The sequence below is a fragment of the Sphaeramia orbicularis genome, chromosome 11, assembly GCF_902148855.1.
Source record: "Sphaeramia orbicularis chromosome 11, fSphaOr1.1, whole genome shotgun sequence".
NCBI classification, from domain to species: Eukaryota; Metazoa; Chordata; class Actinopteri; order Kurtiformes; family Apogonidae; genus Sphaeramia; species Sphaeramia orbicularis.
In genome coordinates this window covers 7,936,540-7,953,816 of record NC_043967.1, presented here as the reverse complement: position 1 = coordinate 7,953,816, position 17,277 = coordinate 7,936,540, and the positions used below count along the sequence as shown (strand labels likewise).

The 17,277-nt window shown below is 38.5% G+C and overlaps 1 protein-coding gene across 1 annotated transcript in view; it reads left to right on the top strand.

Annotated features, from left to right (window-relative positions):
• Window positions 1-17,277, top strand: part of jarid2b (jumonji and AT-rich interaction domain containing 2b) — a 172,192-nt gene that overhangs the window by 90,701 nt on the left and 64,214 nt on the right. The window contains exon 3 of the mRNA XM_030148010.1: window positions 5,007-5,124. Coding sequence (XP_030003870.1) covers window positions 5,007-5,124 — 118 coding nt within the window. The remainder of the gene's footprint in view (window positions 1-5,006; window positions 5,125-17,277) is intronic.

Sequence of the window (17,277 nt, the reverse complement as noted above, 5' to 3'; positions counted from 1 at the left end):
ATTGCTGCATTGCTCACTCACTGACTTGAATGTTGGGATTTCAGCTCTGCAAAGTGATATTTCAGCCTACACCAGTGGTACATTTTCAACCATGTGATTACTCCCTCTTGTCTCTAGTTGGTTTCAGTCTCTTGGCAGCGCCTCCACTCATCTTTTTTTCTAACTTTGAAAAGCTTTGAACTTCCTCGCTTGTTTTCCCTAAAAGTTTGGTTATTCATGCTCCATTGTGGAATCAAACGTGCCTGAATGACACGTTCCAAGAATTGTGAGAACCATCCCGTAAGGAACCCGATCTTGGCAATATCTATTTAATTTGATCGTCTCCCTTAATTACCATTGACTTCAACTCCTCTGTTTGACCTAATTTGAATTCTCGGTGCCCGTTGTTGCTTTTGATTTAAGAATCTGTCTGGGGGCTTATTTTGTTTGTCTGAGTTGCTTGCTAAATATTTAATTAGGGCCCTGTCAGTTGGGCTTGGTAAGAATGTCAAGTCCAGCAATATCTGTTCACTTTTCTTTCTGCCTTGGGCTGCCCCCCCCCCCCCACACACACACACACACACACACACACACATTTCATTTGAGAGGCACACATTTTGTACATCTGCACTGAACACCAGTTGCTTTTGACAAGGAAAAATGTGGGCAAGGGCATGTATGAGTAACTCTCCCTTCACTGAAAAACCTGCCCCCATGGTGCCGCGGTAGGTTTGGCAATGTGTGATGTAAAGGAGTGGAGTAAAACTGACTTTCTATTACTTGGTTTTCCCTTTAGTCATAATTGATGAGTTGGTGAGTAGGTGTGTTGGCATTCAGGGTTGACTGTTAATATCCGGTTTCTCATCTTGTGTATGCCTATATACAAGTTGAAGTGGCTCCCTAAAGGCCCAAACTTTATTCATATCCAGCATGTAAAATTACACCTGAAGTCATAAAATAAAGACTGGTGATCAGGCCCACAGCTCATCTCAATGTTTTTAATCACAGTCACAGCCCTTGATTGAATTGTGATCTTTCTTCTCAGTTTTTACCCTCAGCCCTCGCCACAGGGTATTGTCATCAGTTTGTCGTCTGTCTGTCTGTCCATCTGTATGTGCAAAAACTTTGGTGGGCAGCAGATAGAGGGTTTTCAAGTGCAGGCATGTTATGTTTAGATTCTGTTTCCACTATGGCTCATTACCTGAGATTATTGGAGTGGCTTCTGTTCATAATCTACTAGATTGTGTCAGTCCACAATAGTCAGAATATTGTTCCTTTTTAAATAAAATCTCTCTAACATTGAGTCTTATGTCACTGATTCAGGAGAGTATCTTTGTAATATACTTTTCAAGAATATACTTTTTAATGTACACAGGACTATGCAACACTAGTATTTAGTTGGACCAACTTTAGCATCGATTGTGACACATTCACTATAACATTGTTTTGATAGGCTTATGCAATGTCACAATCTTTATTTATGTCATTTTTTGTGCACATAACGTTGCTGCACCTAGATCTGACCAAATAAAGGGACCCCAGATCATTCAGCACTGCCTCCACAGGTTTGTACTGTAGGTACTAGGCATGCAGTGTTGGGAATAATGGCGTTAAAAATAGCGGCGTTACTTACGCCATTATTGTTTTCCAGTAATGGGTAATCTAATGACTTACTATTTGAAATGTTACAACGCTGTTAGTGTTACCGGCAGTGAAATGTGGTGCATTACTATGCACTGATATCTAACAGCTGTTATCCGTCCTGGCTCGCTCAGACAGGCACGAGAGGACAAGTCGATTCTTTTGAACAGCTCTTTTCAGTGAACAATAAGAACCGATTCATTGTGAGCCCTTCGTTTACAAGCTGTTCTTATTTTCAAATTGTCCACACTGCCTTCATACTTCAACTGTGTGTCCATGAGTCTGAGTTGTCCACACTTCCTTCACTTGAATGACTAATGACATGTCCGAGTTTGAGTACCGCAGCACACCCCATTCACTTGAATGCAGTTATGTGCACAGCTAATTTAGGGGAGGAGTTATCAGTGAGAGCCCGACTAACTGGAATGAAGACATTTACCACTGTATCAGGGAGGAGCGACTGAAAAAAGTGGAGATGTGGGATTAACTGGAGGAGCATCTTCTTCCTATATATGTATTTATGTGGCGGAAAAGCGGGGCCCTCACCAAAGTCATGGTATGAAGTACCTGTCTGCTGTACGAAATTGGCTCATAAAACGCACTCAAAAATCACTTTCCTTTTACATATTTGAAGGTTTTTCAAAAAAGTAATGCAGTAATTACTTTCCCTGGTAACTAATTACATTTATGAAGGAGTAATTCTGTTACTAATTCAGTTACTTTTTTGCGAAAGTAACTAGTAATTATAACTAATTACTTTTTAAAAGTAATTTGCCCAACACTGTAGGCATGATGGGTAATCATGTCATCCACCTCTCTTCTCACCCTGATGCACCCATCACCCTGGAACAAGGTCAATCTGGACACATCAGACCACATGACCTTTTTCCAGTGAAACGTAGTCAAATCTTTATGCTGTCTACCAAACTGTTGGTTGTTTAAGAAATGAGAAGCTACTCACTGCATCTGTTAAGGCGGCCTTACACTGTGCGAGTTTAAAGACGATTTCTCACTCGTGCGACTATTTCTGGGATCGGGCCCGATGTGCCTCTAATCGTGTGTCATGCTTCGTGCAGTGTACATGGGGTGAAGAGAAGCGATTGGCACCTCACGACCACCTCACGACCAGTAATCGTGTGTTCGCAAGGAAAACAGAGCTGTTTGAAATCCTGCTCGCTCCTCGTGAGTGTATCGTACTGTCAAAGCAGTGCCACGAACCGATGTGCCTCAAATTCTCACACTGTGCATGCGCGAACACAGACGTGTACAGTAGCGTACAAGCTAACAGTAGCTGGCTATTGGCCTAGTGCAGTGTAGCTGTTGCAGCTTACCTCTAGTTCCCTTTGCTGTAGGATTGACAGCCCAGACTGTCCACGTCTGGCCAACCAATTCCTGCACCAAACACATCGCTGTCTTTTCTTCTTTTTTGATTCCCTGCAGATAATGGCACATATTACCAAAGCAGCTCGTTGGTTTTTGTTTAGCACTACCATTTCATGACTCACGCCAATACACAATCGTCTGTCCACTTTTATGGATTCCTTGGTATTTCAACATTGTATTTCCGGATACAACACTCAAACGTGTCGTGCGTCCTGTGGTGTGTGGTCCTACAGTGTGAGCAGTCAGGTCGCATACGAGCATCAGTCCGTGCAGTGTGAGAACATGAATCGTGAGCCTGACTTTATGACTGATTCGCACAGTTTGAGATGGAGCTGCGTGCAATGATCGAAATAATCGCACAGTGTATGACCGCCTTTAGGATTAACTCTTTAAGTGCCAGACAGTTAAGGGGCTAATAAGCCTTAAAAGTGCCACAGAATTTGGCCGTTTTTCAGTATTTCGCGTCGTTTTTATAATATTTGAAGAATCCAGCAGGAAACCGCTCGGTAACATCCGACCGATTGCTGATTAGATCCAAAACGCACCGGACGCAGCCGATTCATTATTGATCGTAATTTGCATAATTTGTAATAATAATAATAATAATAATAATAATAATAATAATAATAATAATCTTTATTTATATAGCACTTTTCATACATTAAAAACTGTAGCACAAAGTGCTTTACATATCAGTTTAAAAATCAGTACCGCCCCCCACCCACACCCACCCACTCACCCGCACACACACGCACATATACATGCAAACCCACAAGCTCACACATACTTAAGAAGACTGACTGAGCACGGGTAGACCAGAACAAAAATGTACAAGTAAAAGTAAAACATCAATTTAGGAGGCGCTGTCTCAGGGAGCCATCCGCACCTGGATGCAGCTGCCGACCCCGGCGACCAGGCACCAGCAACACAGCCCCGCATCCCAACTAGTGGGAGAGGGCCAACTGGGACCCCCACCCACCAGAAAGGAGCGGACCCCAGTGAGAGAAGGCGCCACAGCCCCCGGAGTCCACAGCCGCCCCCCAGCATGGAGGGCTCCCTCTGATGAAACACCGGAGAATAAGAAACATTAAAACGATATAAAAATATTATTCGGTCGCGTGACCTCAAATTCCCGTCTGCTTGGTCTCAAAAGGGGGACACAGAAAGAACGTCATCGAAATGTGAGAAAGAAATGGGGGTGGATGGTTTGTTTGTCCACAAATATGGCGTGTTCTCCAAAGCCGATCTGATCGGCCTGTGGCACTTTACAGGTTTTTTTTCGTAAAGCCGATTTTAACGGCCCATGGTAGTGAAACTGTTAAAGAACTTGTGTCCAGATGAAACATATTCACCACTGCTTATACTTATCTGATAGAAGGGTGTATTTAATTATTTTCAGCCAGGCACTGGATTTTATTATGCCTTCTACATTGTGAGTCAAGTTAAAATGAAATGAAGCATTTTATAGTTTCTGTGTTTTAATGGGATTGAAACCCAAACTATCAATATAAATATCTTTTAAATGTAACCCTAACTCAGAAATGGGTAGTCAGTGATGGGGTGAATGTTGAGAGGTTTTCACTTAATAACCAGAAGCAAACAGCTTCAACAAACCAAACTCAAAAGCAATCTTGTTGCAGTCCTGTAATTAGTAATTCTTCAAGATTCCCAGTTTTCTGGTCTGTGAATGAAAACTCTTCGACTGATGTCAAACTGTCTTTAGAAGTGAGAGGGTGCCATACTTCGGTTTTTTCAAAGTCTCCTGGTGTATGGATCACTGTAAGTTGGAACCATTACAACTTCAATACTACAAACTACTCATGATGCAATGCTCCATGCAAAAACAATCATACTTGTACTAAGTAAACTCAGTTAGCCACTTAAAAATGTCAGAAGCAGATTATATGCCAAGCTAAAATCATCCAGGTTAAATGATTGCATTGCGCCATTATAAATATTGAGAGTTTCCACATGTTTAACACCTAAATGAATTTCTTCTTCAGGTTCCTTATCCAATGGGCAGCTGAACAGCTCGGGGTCAAAGGGCAGCCACAAAGAAGATGGCTCTTTGCGCTCTCAGGTCCTGGGTGGGAGCAGTGAAGACAGTCCTGCGAAGAAGAGGTGAGGTTCCACTGTGTTTCTCTGTCTATGAAGTTGCAACAAGCTGAATCTTCTTTTTAATGCGTGTATATGTCAGGGTAGACACTGCGATCTGGCAGGATCGGCGATTCTACCAGTAGAGACTCCGATCATAGTCTCTACCAGTAGAGACTCCGATCATAGTCTCTACCAGTAGAAACTCCGATCAGAGTCTCTACTGGTAGAAACTCCAATCCTAACCCTAACCCTAACCCTAACCCTTCTACTGGCAGGATCGGAGTTTCTACCAGTAGAGACTCTGATCGGAGTTTCTACTGGTAGAGACTACGATCGGAGTCTCTACTGGTAGAATCGCCGATCCTACCAGATCGCAGTCTCTACCCTTACATATATGTGCGGTTTCCAGCCACTGATAATAAGTGTGAATGTGTGAGGTTGTGAGCATTATGGGAAACTTTGCACATGCTCCAGAGCTCTGTGCACAGCTTAGTTGTGTGGAATTTCTTGAGCTCTGATAGCTACGATGCTGCCACATGAGACCAGCTGCTCTTGAGTTTATCACACTGTTTTACTCTCATACATTTCATCGTCCTCTGTTCTTAATTTGATTTTATATTTCTGTGTAATTAATTCTCTCATCATGTTCTCAATGATTTCTTTCAAACAAACATCTCCAGCAAAGTCACAAACTTTTTGTGACCGACCCTCCCATTTATCTTTTTTCTCCTTCTACCACAATAGGAAGGGGGAAAAATCATTGGACAATTTTTGCACAGTAGCAAATTGCTCATTAATTCTTTAAGATAAGATGGCAGCCAGCAGAACAATGTTTGTGCAACCATTTTGCTGAGGTCCTTTAATGAGCACACGTCTGATCTTTGAGTATAAATGTTATTTCAGTCTTTTATAAATAACTGTTATAAATGTCTGTTGAGAAGGATTTAGAAGGATTTAGTGGTAAGGAGGAGGATGAATTTGCAGAAATGGAATATAGTATTCATAACTGTTTTCATTAGTGTGTAGTCATGTAAAAACAAGAATTGTGCTTTGGTTACTTTAGAGTCCTTTATATGCACAGAACGAACAGTTTTCCTTGCACAGTTTTCCTTGCCATGTTTTATCGTCATGTTTCAACAGCAGTTCATGATAGATTTCCTCTTTTTCTTTCTTCCATTTTTGAGGGAATGACATCTGATGTTAAAGTGCATTACTGTCAAGTACTATGTTTGAACATGGTCCAGAGTTTATATTCCCTTACCTAACAGGACCAGAACATTCCAAACAAACACTGACTCTAATGAGGGGCTTTGGCATTTTTTAATTTTATGTGAGGGGCGATTCAGTTGTTCACAGTCTGCATTTTCACCACTAGATATCACTAAATACCACACACTGAACCATAAAGGAATGTGAGCTTCAGGGAGGAATGCTCCAGGCTGTTTTTCAGAATTCCTTTTTTCAATTAACTGATTAAGATATGGATTTAGCATCGTGTGATTATTTAGAAACTGGTTACTTAGAAGCACATTTTGTGTCATAAATGGCACAGACAGGAGGCCATTTTAATGTACTGACAAATTCTGCACACTGGTCTGGGAGGTAGCTTTTACTATATTCTCATTATTGATCACAAATGGAAAAGAAGTAATGATTGTAATTAGGGGTGGGCGATATGGGCAAAAAAAAAAAAAAAAAAATCTCAATTATTTTTTTTTTTTTAATTTCCTGATAATGATAATCGGACAATATTCTTTAAAAAAAGGCTGTAAAACTGTACTTGCTTACCAGGACATCTATGGATAGACACTGCGTTTCAGAACAACAGCTCTTTGTTTTTAAAGTGCTTCATACATCTTCTGCAAAACATGCACACAAACATATGCCTTTGCTGAATTACTTCATGAGGGTTTTCTGAGTGTGTGTATGTGTGTGTGTGTGTGTGTGTGTGGGGGGGGGGGGGGGCTGGTTTCCGTCCTACTTATAATACGGGGGGGGGGGGGGGGGGGGGGGGGTACGGTCCATGAAATTGCGGAAGTGAAACTTTATGATTTTCCCTACCTCCTGAAGCTTTGCAAACTTTCATTTGGGGGGGCAGGACGTGTGTCCTGGCCTATTATACATATGTATAATAAGTCTAATGCGACGGTGATGATTTTTTTGTAAGCACCACAGCAAAACCTTATGAGCGGAAACACTGTTTACTGTCTAGGCACCTTCCAATTGTTCTCTTTTCAACAATATGAATACTCGATAATATAAAATTGCATATCGTCAAATCAACATTTACGATAATATTGTAGGAGATATATATCGCCCACCTCTAATTATAATCATTCATTTGTCATTCATTTTAGTGCACTCCTGAAAAAATGCAGTGAAGAATGCTGCTCAAACCACAGGCTCACAAATGCTCTAACAGCTCTTAAAAGGCTCTCCTGAAATCCCACTCAGTGTCGTCAAATGTATATTCAATTAAAGCTGCAAGCAGCATTGGGCGGGACCTCACACCATACGCTCTGCCTCCCGCCATTGTCGACATCTCAATTCCACGCACACCACTCTATCCCGGCTCCAACCCCCACCCTTAATGAATAAAAACTGTACAAACTGTTGAGCATTTGGTCGTTTGAAAAACCCTACTGTGTATGTGTATGTTTGTCTCTGAGAGTGAATCAGTTTGGATAATTGAAAATGTACGAACAGTTGAGAATGTCATAAAAGTGGGGAGAAGCTATTTGTAGTCATGATTTAGCCATTTAATAAGGCTTTTATTTTGAAACCCCCTACTGTGTGTGTATGTATTTGTGCCTGTGATGGATAATCACTTTATGTAGATTGAAATTGTGAGTGTTAAGCATTTGGTGATAGAAGGGCAGTCATGATTCTGCATTAATAATAAGCCTTTTATTTTAGAATTTCCATATTTTGCAAATATTCTTTGCTAAGTTCTCCACTGCTAAATCTATACCACAATTTGGCATTAACTAATGATAAGGTGGTTATTTTTCAAAGAGGATGTCAGCACATACAATACTTTTGCTTTACAAGAACCACTAGGAAGCAGTGGATCTTGAACATTAACCTACTGCAGATAACTGGTAAGGCATTGTTGGGGCTACAGCTAGGTTAACAACACCTAACAACAAGGTGTGAAATACTGAAAATAAAAATAACATAAAAAGGCTGATAAACATCATCCCATGATTTAAAAAAAAAAATTACAGTTTCATCTGTGAAGTCCCAGAAATGTGAGAGTTATAAAGAGTTGTTTGTAGATTTTCTAACATTGAGTCGAATCTCTTGCACAGAGTCATGTTTTACTGGTAATGTTATATATATAAAGGCAGCAAAGAAAACGCTCAAAATGTTTTTGCCAGCTCAAAATACCACAACATATACAACAGAGAGAACGTGCCATTGGGATGTTACGTGCAGGTCTGAGCCATGGTAAAGTGGTACCGATATATATAAAAACGAATGAAAAACAATAGGGCCTTGCCTGACCAGGCAAGTCCTGTCACTCTGTGAGTAAGAGGGCCTCACCTGTCTGGCTCGGTCCCTGTAGAAACCAATAACGTAATAACGACCCATAACGTAATAAATCTGCCATTTTTAAAATGTAATAGGCCCATAACGTAATAACTGACCAATAACGTAATAAAAGTCCTGAACCGATAACGTAATAACTTTTGACCGATAACGTAATAGGTTATTACGTTATCGGTAGGTTATTACATTATTGGCCTGATGAAAAAAAAAAATTCTTTGTAAATGTAATAACTGCGCCAATAACGTAATAATATATTAATATCACTGTATTTAAGTTTCATTTATTAGATATAACTGTGGAAAAAATCCCCCCCCATGTATTTGTCTATTTAACTTGATGGTTAAAATGATCTCTAGTCCTGTCTGCTGCTCCTTAGCCTTTCAAGCTACTGTATCTCCAAATAAAATGAAAGCACATGTTTACAAACATAGCCAATGGTATGATATGAAATATGTATGACATTTGTGACATGTAACTCACTCTTGAAGATAGGAATTGTTTTCACTGTTAAGGACTTTTTGAGTTCCCATAATTGACCAGTAGAGGGCAGTGGTGTGACATTGACTTTCTTCAGTTGTCCAAACTTCCTTGCTTCCTTTCTAGGACACGTTGAAAGGCAATCAGGGATCAATTTTCTTTGGTGAACAGTTCATTTTGTTGAAATTCTTGCATATACCACTTACAATCGTATATATTTAGTACAACAAGATATAACATTATTGACAGTGTATTCAAAGTTAACTGACTATACTTGGCTAACTGCTGGCTAGTTATTAACATTATTAACTATTACAGTTTGATAATATCAAGGGTATAAACATTTTTAAAGAAAAGTGTTTATGTGTGTGTATGTGTGCGTCCATGCATGTGTGTGTGCACGCATCTGGTAAATTTTGTGGAACGGAATGGATAAATTGAATAGATCAAATATGGGACAAACCCTTAAAAAGGCATTTACCCCCTGATATTATCAAACTGTAATAGTTAATAATGATAATAACTAGCCAACAGTTAGGTATAGTCAGTTAACTTTGAATACACTGTCAATAATGTTATATCCTCCTGAACTAAATATATAAGATTGTACGTGGTATATGCAAGAATTTCAATAAAATGAACTGTTCACCAAAGAAAACTGATCCCTGATTACCTTTCAGCATGTGTACTAGAAAGGAAGAAAGGAAGTCTGGACAACTGAAGAAAGTCAATATCATACCACTACCATCTAGTGGTCAATTATGGGAAATCAAAAAATCCTTAACCCTATAACACCAAACACATCATATTTGATATATGAGTTTTGAACCCCTCTACATGATCAGTGTGATATTTTTTTTCTTGAAAAACCTGATGTATACAATTAGATACATGCAATACATGGATAATCCACCAGGGGGAGGAATTTATTCACCAGAGGCCTTTAGTGACATTACAAGACTGTCATTAATGAGGAAGGAGGCACAGGTGGTTTTTGAAGAAGAACTTTGCCAATTTTGAAAAGGTTAAGGTCAGAGAACATTAATTTTTTTTTTTAACTGAAACATCAATAGGAAAAGTTATTGGGTTGATGCAATGTGAAATTACTTGATATTTCATAATCTGTGTTTTAGTAAAACTGTGTTGAAAAAGGCATTTCAAATTTGATACAGCAGTTATATAAGGGGATGTAACTCTAAATCAATTGTAATTTTATTGATTTTCATGCATTATACATATCATCAAGCAACATACAGTCTTTTTTATTTTTCAAGTAAACTATATAAATGTTTAAATTGCATAATTTGGTATATTTAGTGCAAAAAAATTAGATATGTGTGCTTCTATGAAACTGGGTTTATTTTGGTATCTGGCACTTTTCCAGCTTTTTAGACCCAATAATAAAAGAGAAATATAAACATATTTCCCCCAGGATGGACCTAATGATGACCTCAGATAAATACAAAAAACCCCAAAATTGATGAATTTTTAATAAAATATCGGGACCCAAATTGGGACATGAAAAGCTACCTGGGTGTCATTTTTGATCTGAAAACGTGTATAAATGGTCTTATATAGACTATAAATAGATACATTGTGTTAAATGTGTCGATCCTAGTGGTTTTTCTAATCCAGATATACAGGTTTTTCATGAATCTCAGTCTCATTCCAGGTTTCTAGTGTAACCCATTGTGTCCATTTGTGTTATATGCGGAACCCTACTCATTTAAACACATGTAAATCACGAGTGATTTTGCAACAGCGGTCATTTTTATGAAACACTCTGCCTTGCATATTTACTTCGATTCTCAAAATGTATAAGAAAATAAAAAGATATTCAAAAACAGTAGCATATAATTTTTGTGTAAATTTTACGAGGTGACATGGATTTTTACATGTGCCCATCAAATAAAAACGTATTTTATCTGAAAAATAATTTATTTTATCTTGGTAAATATATTTTTTTAAATACATCCAAAGTGCTTCCAAACTTGCTTCATAACATTAGTCTACATCTGGTTTGAATTTTTAGCCCCAATGTCCTGTTTTTAGGACCAGTTTCATAGAAGAACCCATATTCAACTTGCTGTATCATGATGATTGATGACTAGGTGGGTGTAGCCATGGTACCATTGCTAGTAACTTCCTTTTTCTTACTGATTTTCACTATAAACTGACCAATTTAGAGGAGAACATACACATTAACCTGTTTTTGTGTGTGCACATGTTTTTAGATGGCAAAAAAATACATACATGGAAATTAGTATTTGATTTTTTTTTTTTTTTTCATTGTTCAGAAGGACCACTAAAGGCTACAGTTTTAAAGAACAGGAATTTTCTGTCAATAATTTAATGGTTCAGGCTTTACAGGGTTAACAGTGGAAAAAAAAATTCCCATCTTCAAGAGTGAGTTACATGTCATAAATGTCATACATATTTCATATCATCCCATTGTCTATGTTTGTAAACATGTGTGCTTCCACTTCTCTTGGAAATAGTTTGAAAGGTAAAGGAGCAGCAGACAGGACTAGAGACTATTTTAAACATCAAGTTAAATAGACAAATACATGGAGGGGGGAAATGAGATGAAATAGACAAATACATGGAGGGGAGGGGGGGAGAGAGAGAGAGAGAGAGAGAGAGAGAGAGAGAGAGAGAGAGAGAGAGAGAGAGAGTTTTCACAGTTATATCTAACAAATGAAACTTAAATACAGAGATATTAATATATTATTAAGTTTTTGTCTCAGTTATTACATTTGCAAAGAATTTTTTTTTTTTTTATCAGGCCAATAACATAATAACCTGCCGATAACGCAATAAGTTATTACGTTATTGGTCAAAAGTTATTACATTATCGGTTCAGGACTTTTATTATGTTAATTGGTCAGTTATTACATTATGGACCTATTACATTTTAAAAATGGCAAATTTATTATGTTATGGGTCGTTATTACGTTCTTGGCTTCTATAGTCCCTAATAAGCGGAGTCCTCCTCTGTATCATTTCATGGTAATCGAATACATCTATAAAGATGCTCATAAGCATTATTTGCATATTTTTCACATATAGTTACTGTTCTCAAAATTTGCACAGGGTATACCTATGTATTGGTTGCAAATAAACCAATAGAAAATTGCTTTTAAAGGTTCAATGTGTAATATTTAGTAGCATCTAGTGCTGGTATTAAAGAACGCAATGAACTGAATACCCTTTGTCTCACGCTCCCCCACTGAGCTGCTAAAAAGTGAAGTTCATTGTTACAGCCTGTGTTTGTTTTAATCATTCTAGGCTTTTTAGTCAAGGATATGTTAACTCTGGTCCATACAAAGGCATAATAGGTGATGGTAATATACATTTACACAGGATGGCAGCCATTATTAAATGAAGAAAAAAAGCAATAGGAAATATTTTCTTGTCTAGTATACTCTGTGGCCACCATGGTGGTTCCGCTCCCTTTTCTAGATGTAACAGCTCATTCTAAGATAGCAAAAACACAATGATTCTGATTTCTGCCTGATTATCCACTAATGAAAACATAAATCAGAATATTATATTCCACTTCTAGAGTTAGATCCTCTTAAATCCCCCTAAATCTCATACACAAGGCCTTTTTTTTTTGTAAGAAGTAGTATTTATGAAGAGCTTGTGCAAAACCCTGCTTTCTCTTTGACAAACATTCTTAGAAAATGGAATAACTGATCATTGGAAAATGTGAACCCTCTAATGCATTCAGCATGAAGAAGGTTGTTGAAATCATAAACTGGAAAATATGATTTACAAACAATCATGCTCTATGGAGTCAACAGCAGATTAAAATGGCAGCGTTTTCCCAACACACCCTTCATACAACGCTGAATGCCCTACAACTACAACACTTATAGTTTGTGCTACAATAAACCCAGAAGCCATAAAGCTTTAATTTTTTGGTTTTTTAGTCTCAAACAGCCAGCAAAGGTGGCAGGTGTGTGAGCATGTGCAGGCCTTTTTTTGTTCTGCTGTTGGTCTCACACACATTGACAGGGAGTCAAAGCAGCAGTGTAAAGATAGGGGCGGAGCCTGGGGGCCGAACGGCAGCAGATGTCCTTCCGTAATGAGCGGTCCATACAGACCCCATTCACAGCATGTTGGGCACCTGCCTAAGTCCTCCTCACTATCTTCTGATACTATAACCTCCAATCTGAGCTTTAGCTAATGCAGGTTTTCATCTACCTGGCTTTGTAACAGGAGCACTCTTGATAAAAAACTACTATAAAATGTTTAAAGGGCATATTGAAAGGGAAATTTGGTTTTGCAAGGAATCAAAGAAATTAAAGTGTATGAGTAGCAGAATGAACATTAATAACAAATGATCCTGAAGTTGGTTGTGGTGAAAGCAAATAATTAGTGGTTTTCCCACTGACAGAACAAGAAAATGTTGAACTAACACCAAATATCCCCACAGCTTAAATTGTAGCAAAGCATAAACACTCTACTCTCTATACACTGACGAAGAAAAGCACGAGAGAAATGAAGTATAACAAGGACACTCATAATTTTCTTTCTTTTTTGGTGGCCTGTAGTGCTTTGTGTTGAGTGGAGTTCAGTTAAAGGCCAGTCTGCTCGATGGTTTTCATTAGTTCACGATACACACACACACACACACACACACCCAGCAGGACTCGATGAAGAAAGACTTTCTATCTGGTGCTAATGAAACACAAGCCTGGCCAGTACTTGGCAATGCCTCCTGCCCTCCTAAAAGGCTTATTTTGTGTGTGTGTGTGTGTGTGTGTGTGTGTGTGTGTGTGTGTGTGTGTGTGTGTGAGAGAGAAGGATGACTCTAGTGCCCTGGCATTGCTGGCCCGTACTGTCTCTGAACAGGACCAAGTGAGGAGATGCCAGGAGCTTTTACACCTGGCACAGGCCAAAATCAGAGGGAGGAGTGGACGGTGTAGTTGGCAGCAAAGAAGTGGAACAGGGGGTTGAGAGTGTGGAGAGAGGCTGAAGGTGCAGAGCGTGGATGGACAGACACACAGCACAAGAGAGAGAGACATGCAGACTCAAAGCAGAGATTGGGAGGAGTAGTGGATAGAAAGAGGAAAGGGAGACCGAGACAGAAGGACAGGTGCAAGTGATTTTTGGCAGGAAGCGGCTGCCTTTAGAAGTCTTTGAGATCAACTCTGTGTTTGCCTTCCCATGCTCCTGAGATTGGTGGTGAGACTGGCAGCAGACACATCCCCTGGAACATGCCAGCTCATTGTAGACCCTCTCCTACCAGCATGACCATATTCTTCAAATGGGCTTCCCTTGCCAACACTGAGCTTTGCTAACTCTTACACGCACGCACGCACACACACACTCAGAGCCACAACATAGCTCAGCCTCATCCTTACTGCCATGGCTCACTGACCTAGTTCTATCCCCAACCCCCACGCTTCCCACATATTTGGTTCAGGTTGATAAAAGATGTCGACCAATCATTGCTGAATGGAAATGTTGCCTTTGGAGGTGTAGCAATTTTTGTATTTTTTTTCTTTTTTTTAACTTTGAGTTTAGTCTTGTTTTAGTCACATGAACCATTTTGGATTAGTTGTATGCTCTGCTCAAATTAAAGCTATACCTGCCAATGTGACATTTCTCACAGCACTTAGTAAAAGTTTGAACATGAATAACCCGCCTCCCTCCAAAGCCTTGCCCGCTTCCTTCTGCCTGAGCTCTGATGCTCTCCTCCTCTCATGTGAACTCGAAGTCTTCTCTTCACGGTTGAAACTGAGACTTGCTTACTACGACTACTATTGACCTGTGCTTGAAGCTGTTGTCCTGTGATTTGCCTATCATGCAAGCTGTTGACTCTCAGAAACTTGTCTTCTGATTCTGTTGTGACTTTGGGTCTGCCAGACCTCTTCCTGTCAGCATTTCCCCAGTTTCTGAATGCCTTTTGATGGTGAAGGAAACTGGACTTACTGACTCCTTGACTTTCTTGGCAATTTCTCTGTACAAAAGACCTACATTTTTAAGTGTTATGATGGCCTGTCTCTCTTCTATCATTAATTGCCTTTTCCTCTTTTACATTTTTATAGTAACACTACTGTCTGCAGTACAAAATGTTCAAATAATGCTCACAACAGTATGGTACCAAAGTGTGTTCCAACACTACTTTTACACCTGTAGGAACTGGTAGCACCAACTTTTGAGGCTTGATCAACCTCCATTGCTGCAGAACTGCTTTAAGTTGTTAACCCATTTCTTGTTCGCCTTTTTTGTATAATTCTAAAATGTACATTATTTTTCAGTTTTGTTTACCTTACCTTTTTTTTTTTTTTTTTACCTCTGGCAGTTCAGTGCTTACCATTGTACAATTTCAAGCTATTCATTGGACTTGAACTGCTTGAATTTCAATACAAAACTGGAAAAATTGGGGTGTTCTAAAACTTTTGACCAGTGGTGTACATGTTCGCAACAGAGAGTAACAATAGGAATGCACAAACAGGATGTGACACCATCATTTTCCCGTCTCTTCTTACAAATCTTCAATCTGGAGGATGTTTTAAAATTTAGGGAAGCCCATATGTAGCAATGACTATGTTAGTGTGTACAGAGTATTAGGTGATTTCAGTTAGTTCAATCTTATGATATCTTGTCTATATGTACAGAAGTCAGTCATTTTCCAATCATTATAAAGTGCAGGTGCAGTAGTCCAGCTTTTTTGTTCACCACAAAAGTAAATAAAATCAGCTTTATGGATGTTCTTTATCTGTTCCAGCTTTCCCAGTCTTTCATCGAAGATACATTCACAATGGTTCAAAATTATGTGATGTGGTATCTGGTATTTAAAGAAATAACATTACATTAAGTAAAAATACTGGAATCCAAAAAATCCCTAAACCACCTGAAAACACTGATAATATAAGTGTAATTTCTCAAAATTATCACTGAGATACTGGTATATTTATGCATTGACTTACTAACCTAAAACCTTTTGCTGGGAATCTGTTTCCAGCGTCCCCCATTACCATAGTAACACACCAGCTGCAGCTGACAGCTGATGGAGAGTTTCATGCATGGAAATGAATTACAATATAATAGACTAATGTAGTTTTTGCTTTCCAGTTGGCTGTTTTGAATAAACGCTCAGTTAAGACTTAGTTTTGCTACGATGTGGAGAGGACACTGTGTCTAATAAACGGTCTCTTAAACGGTACTGATGTTACCAGAGCTGCTTCTTTTATGAATGGGGGTGTGTATTGACAAGAATCTGGCGATATGATTCAATACTAGGATCATGATATGATATATCACAATATATCATGATACTATTAAAAAGTCAATTTTTTATTGTTTTTATTTCTTTTTTTAAAAGATTATTTCCTGGAAAAATTGGATTACACCAGAAATATGCACAAATACTAAACACATTTTTATTTGATCAGAACAGGATCTAATGCTATCACAAAATTTTTCTGTTAAAACTAAAATCATATTTTACAGACGTTACAGTTAAAGATCCTGCTCAAATGTTCATATTCTTTTAGTTCATAACTAACATAACATTATTTTTGTGCTATCCCAACAATGGACCTAACATTATTTAATAAAAGAGTGTTATATAATAACAGATAAAATACAAACAAAAAAGAAAAAACAAAACAAAAAATGAACCTCCACAATATCTGCATTTGAATAAATACCCCAAAATATCGATACAGTACTTTTTAATATTGATACAGTATTGTGAAATGAAATATCATGATATATAGCAGAATCGATATTTTCTTACACCCCTAATAGTGAATACTGTTATCTGTACTCAGTATTTACTTTAGTGCTCCTCCTCTCAGAGCTACAATCTAAACATGACTGGTGTTCTTTGACAGAGGAACAGAGGAGATATTTCCTTTTTGGCGCCACGTCATCTTTGTGGTTGGATTGCATTTCTAGTTTTTTTACTCTAAAACTCTTTGGTCATTGAAGCTACAGCACTTGATAGATGAGATTGAGTTTTGGAATTTTGGATCAAATTGGAAGCCTTGAGGCTACCATACATTTTCATTTCAGCTCATCCAATTGAATATTATGTCATGACCCTGCCAATAGTTCAGTGAAGTCAAAGTAAAGTAAAAGAAAGCTGTGGATGTGGGAGTGGGGGAGTGTGTGAGTGGTTCAGAAGT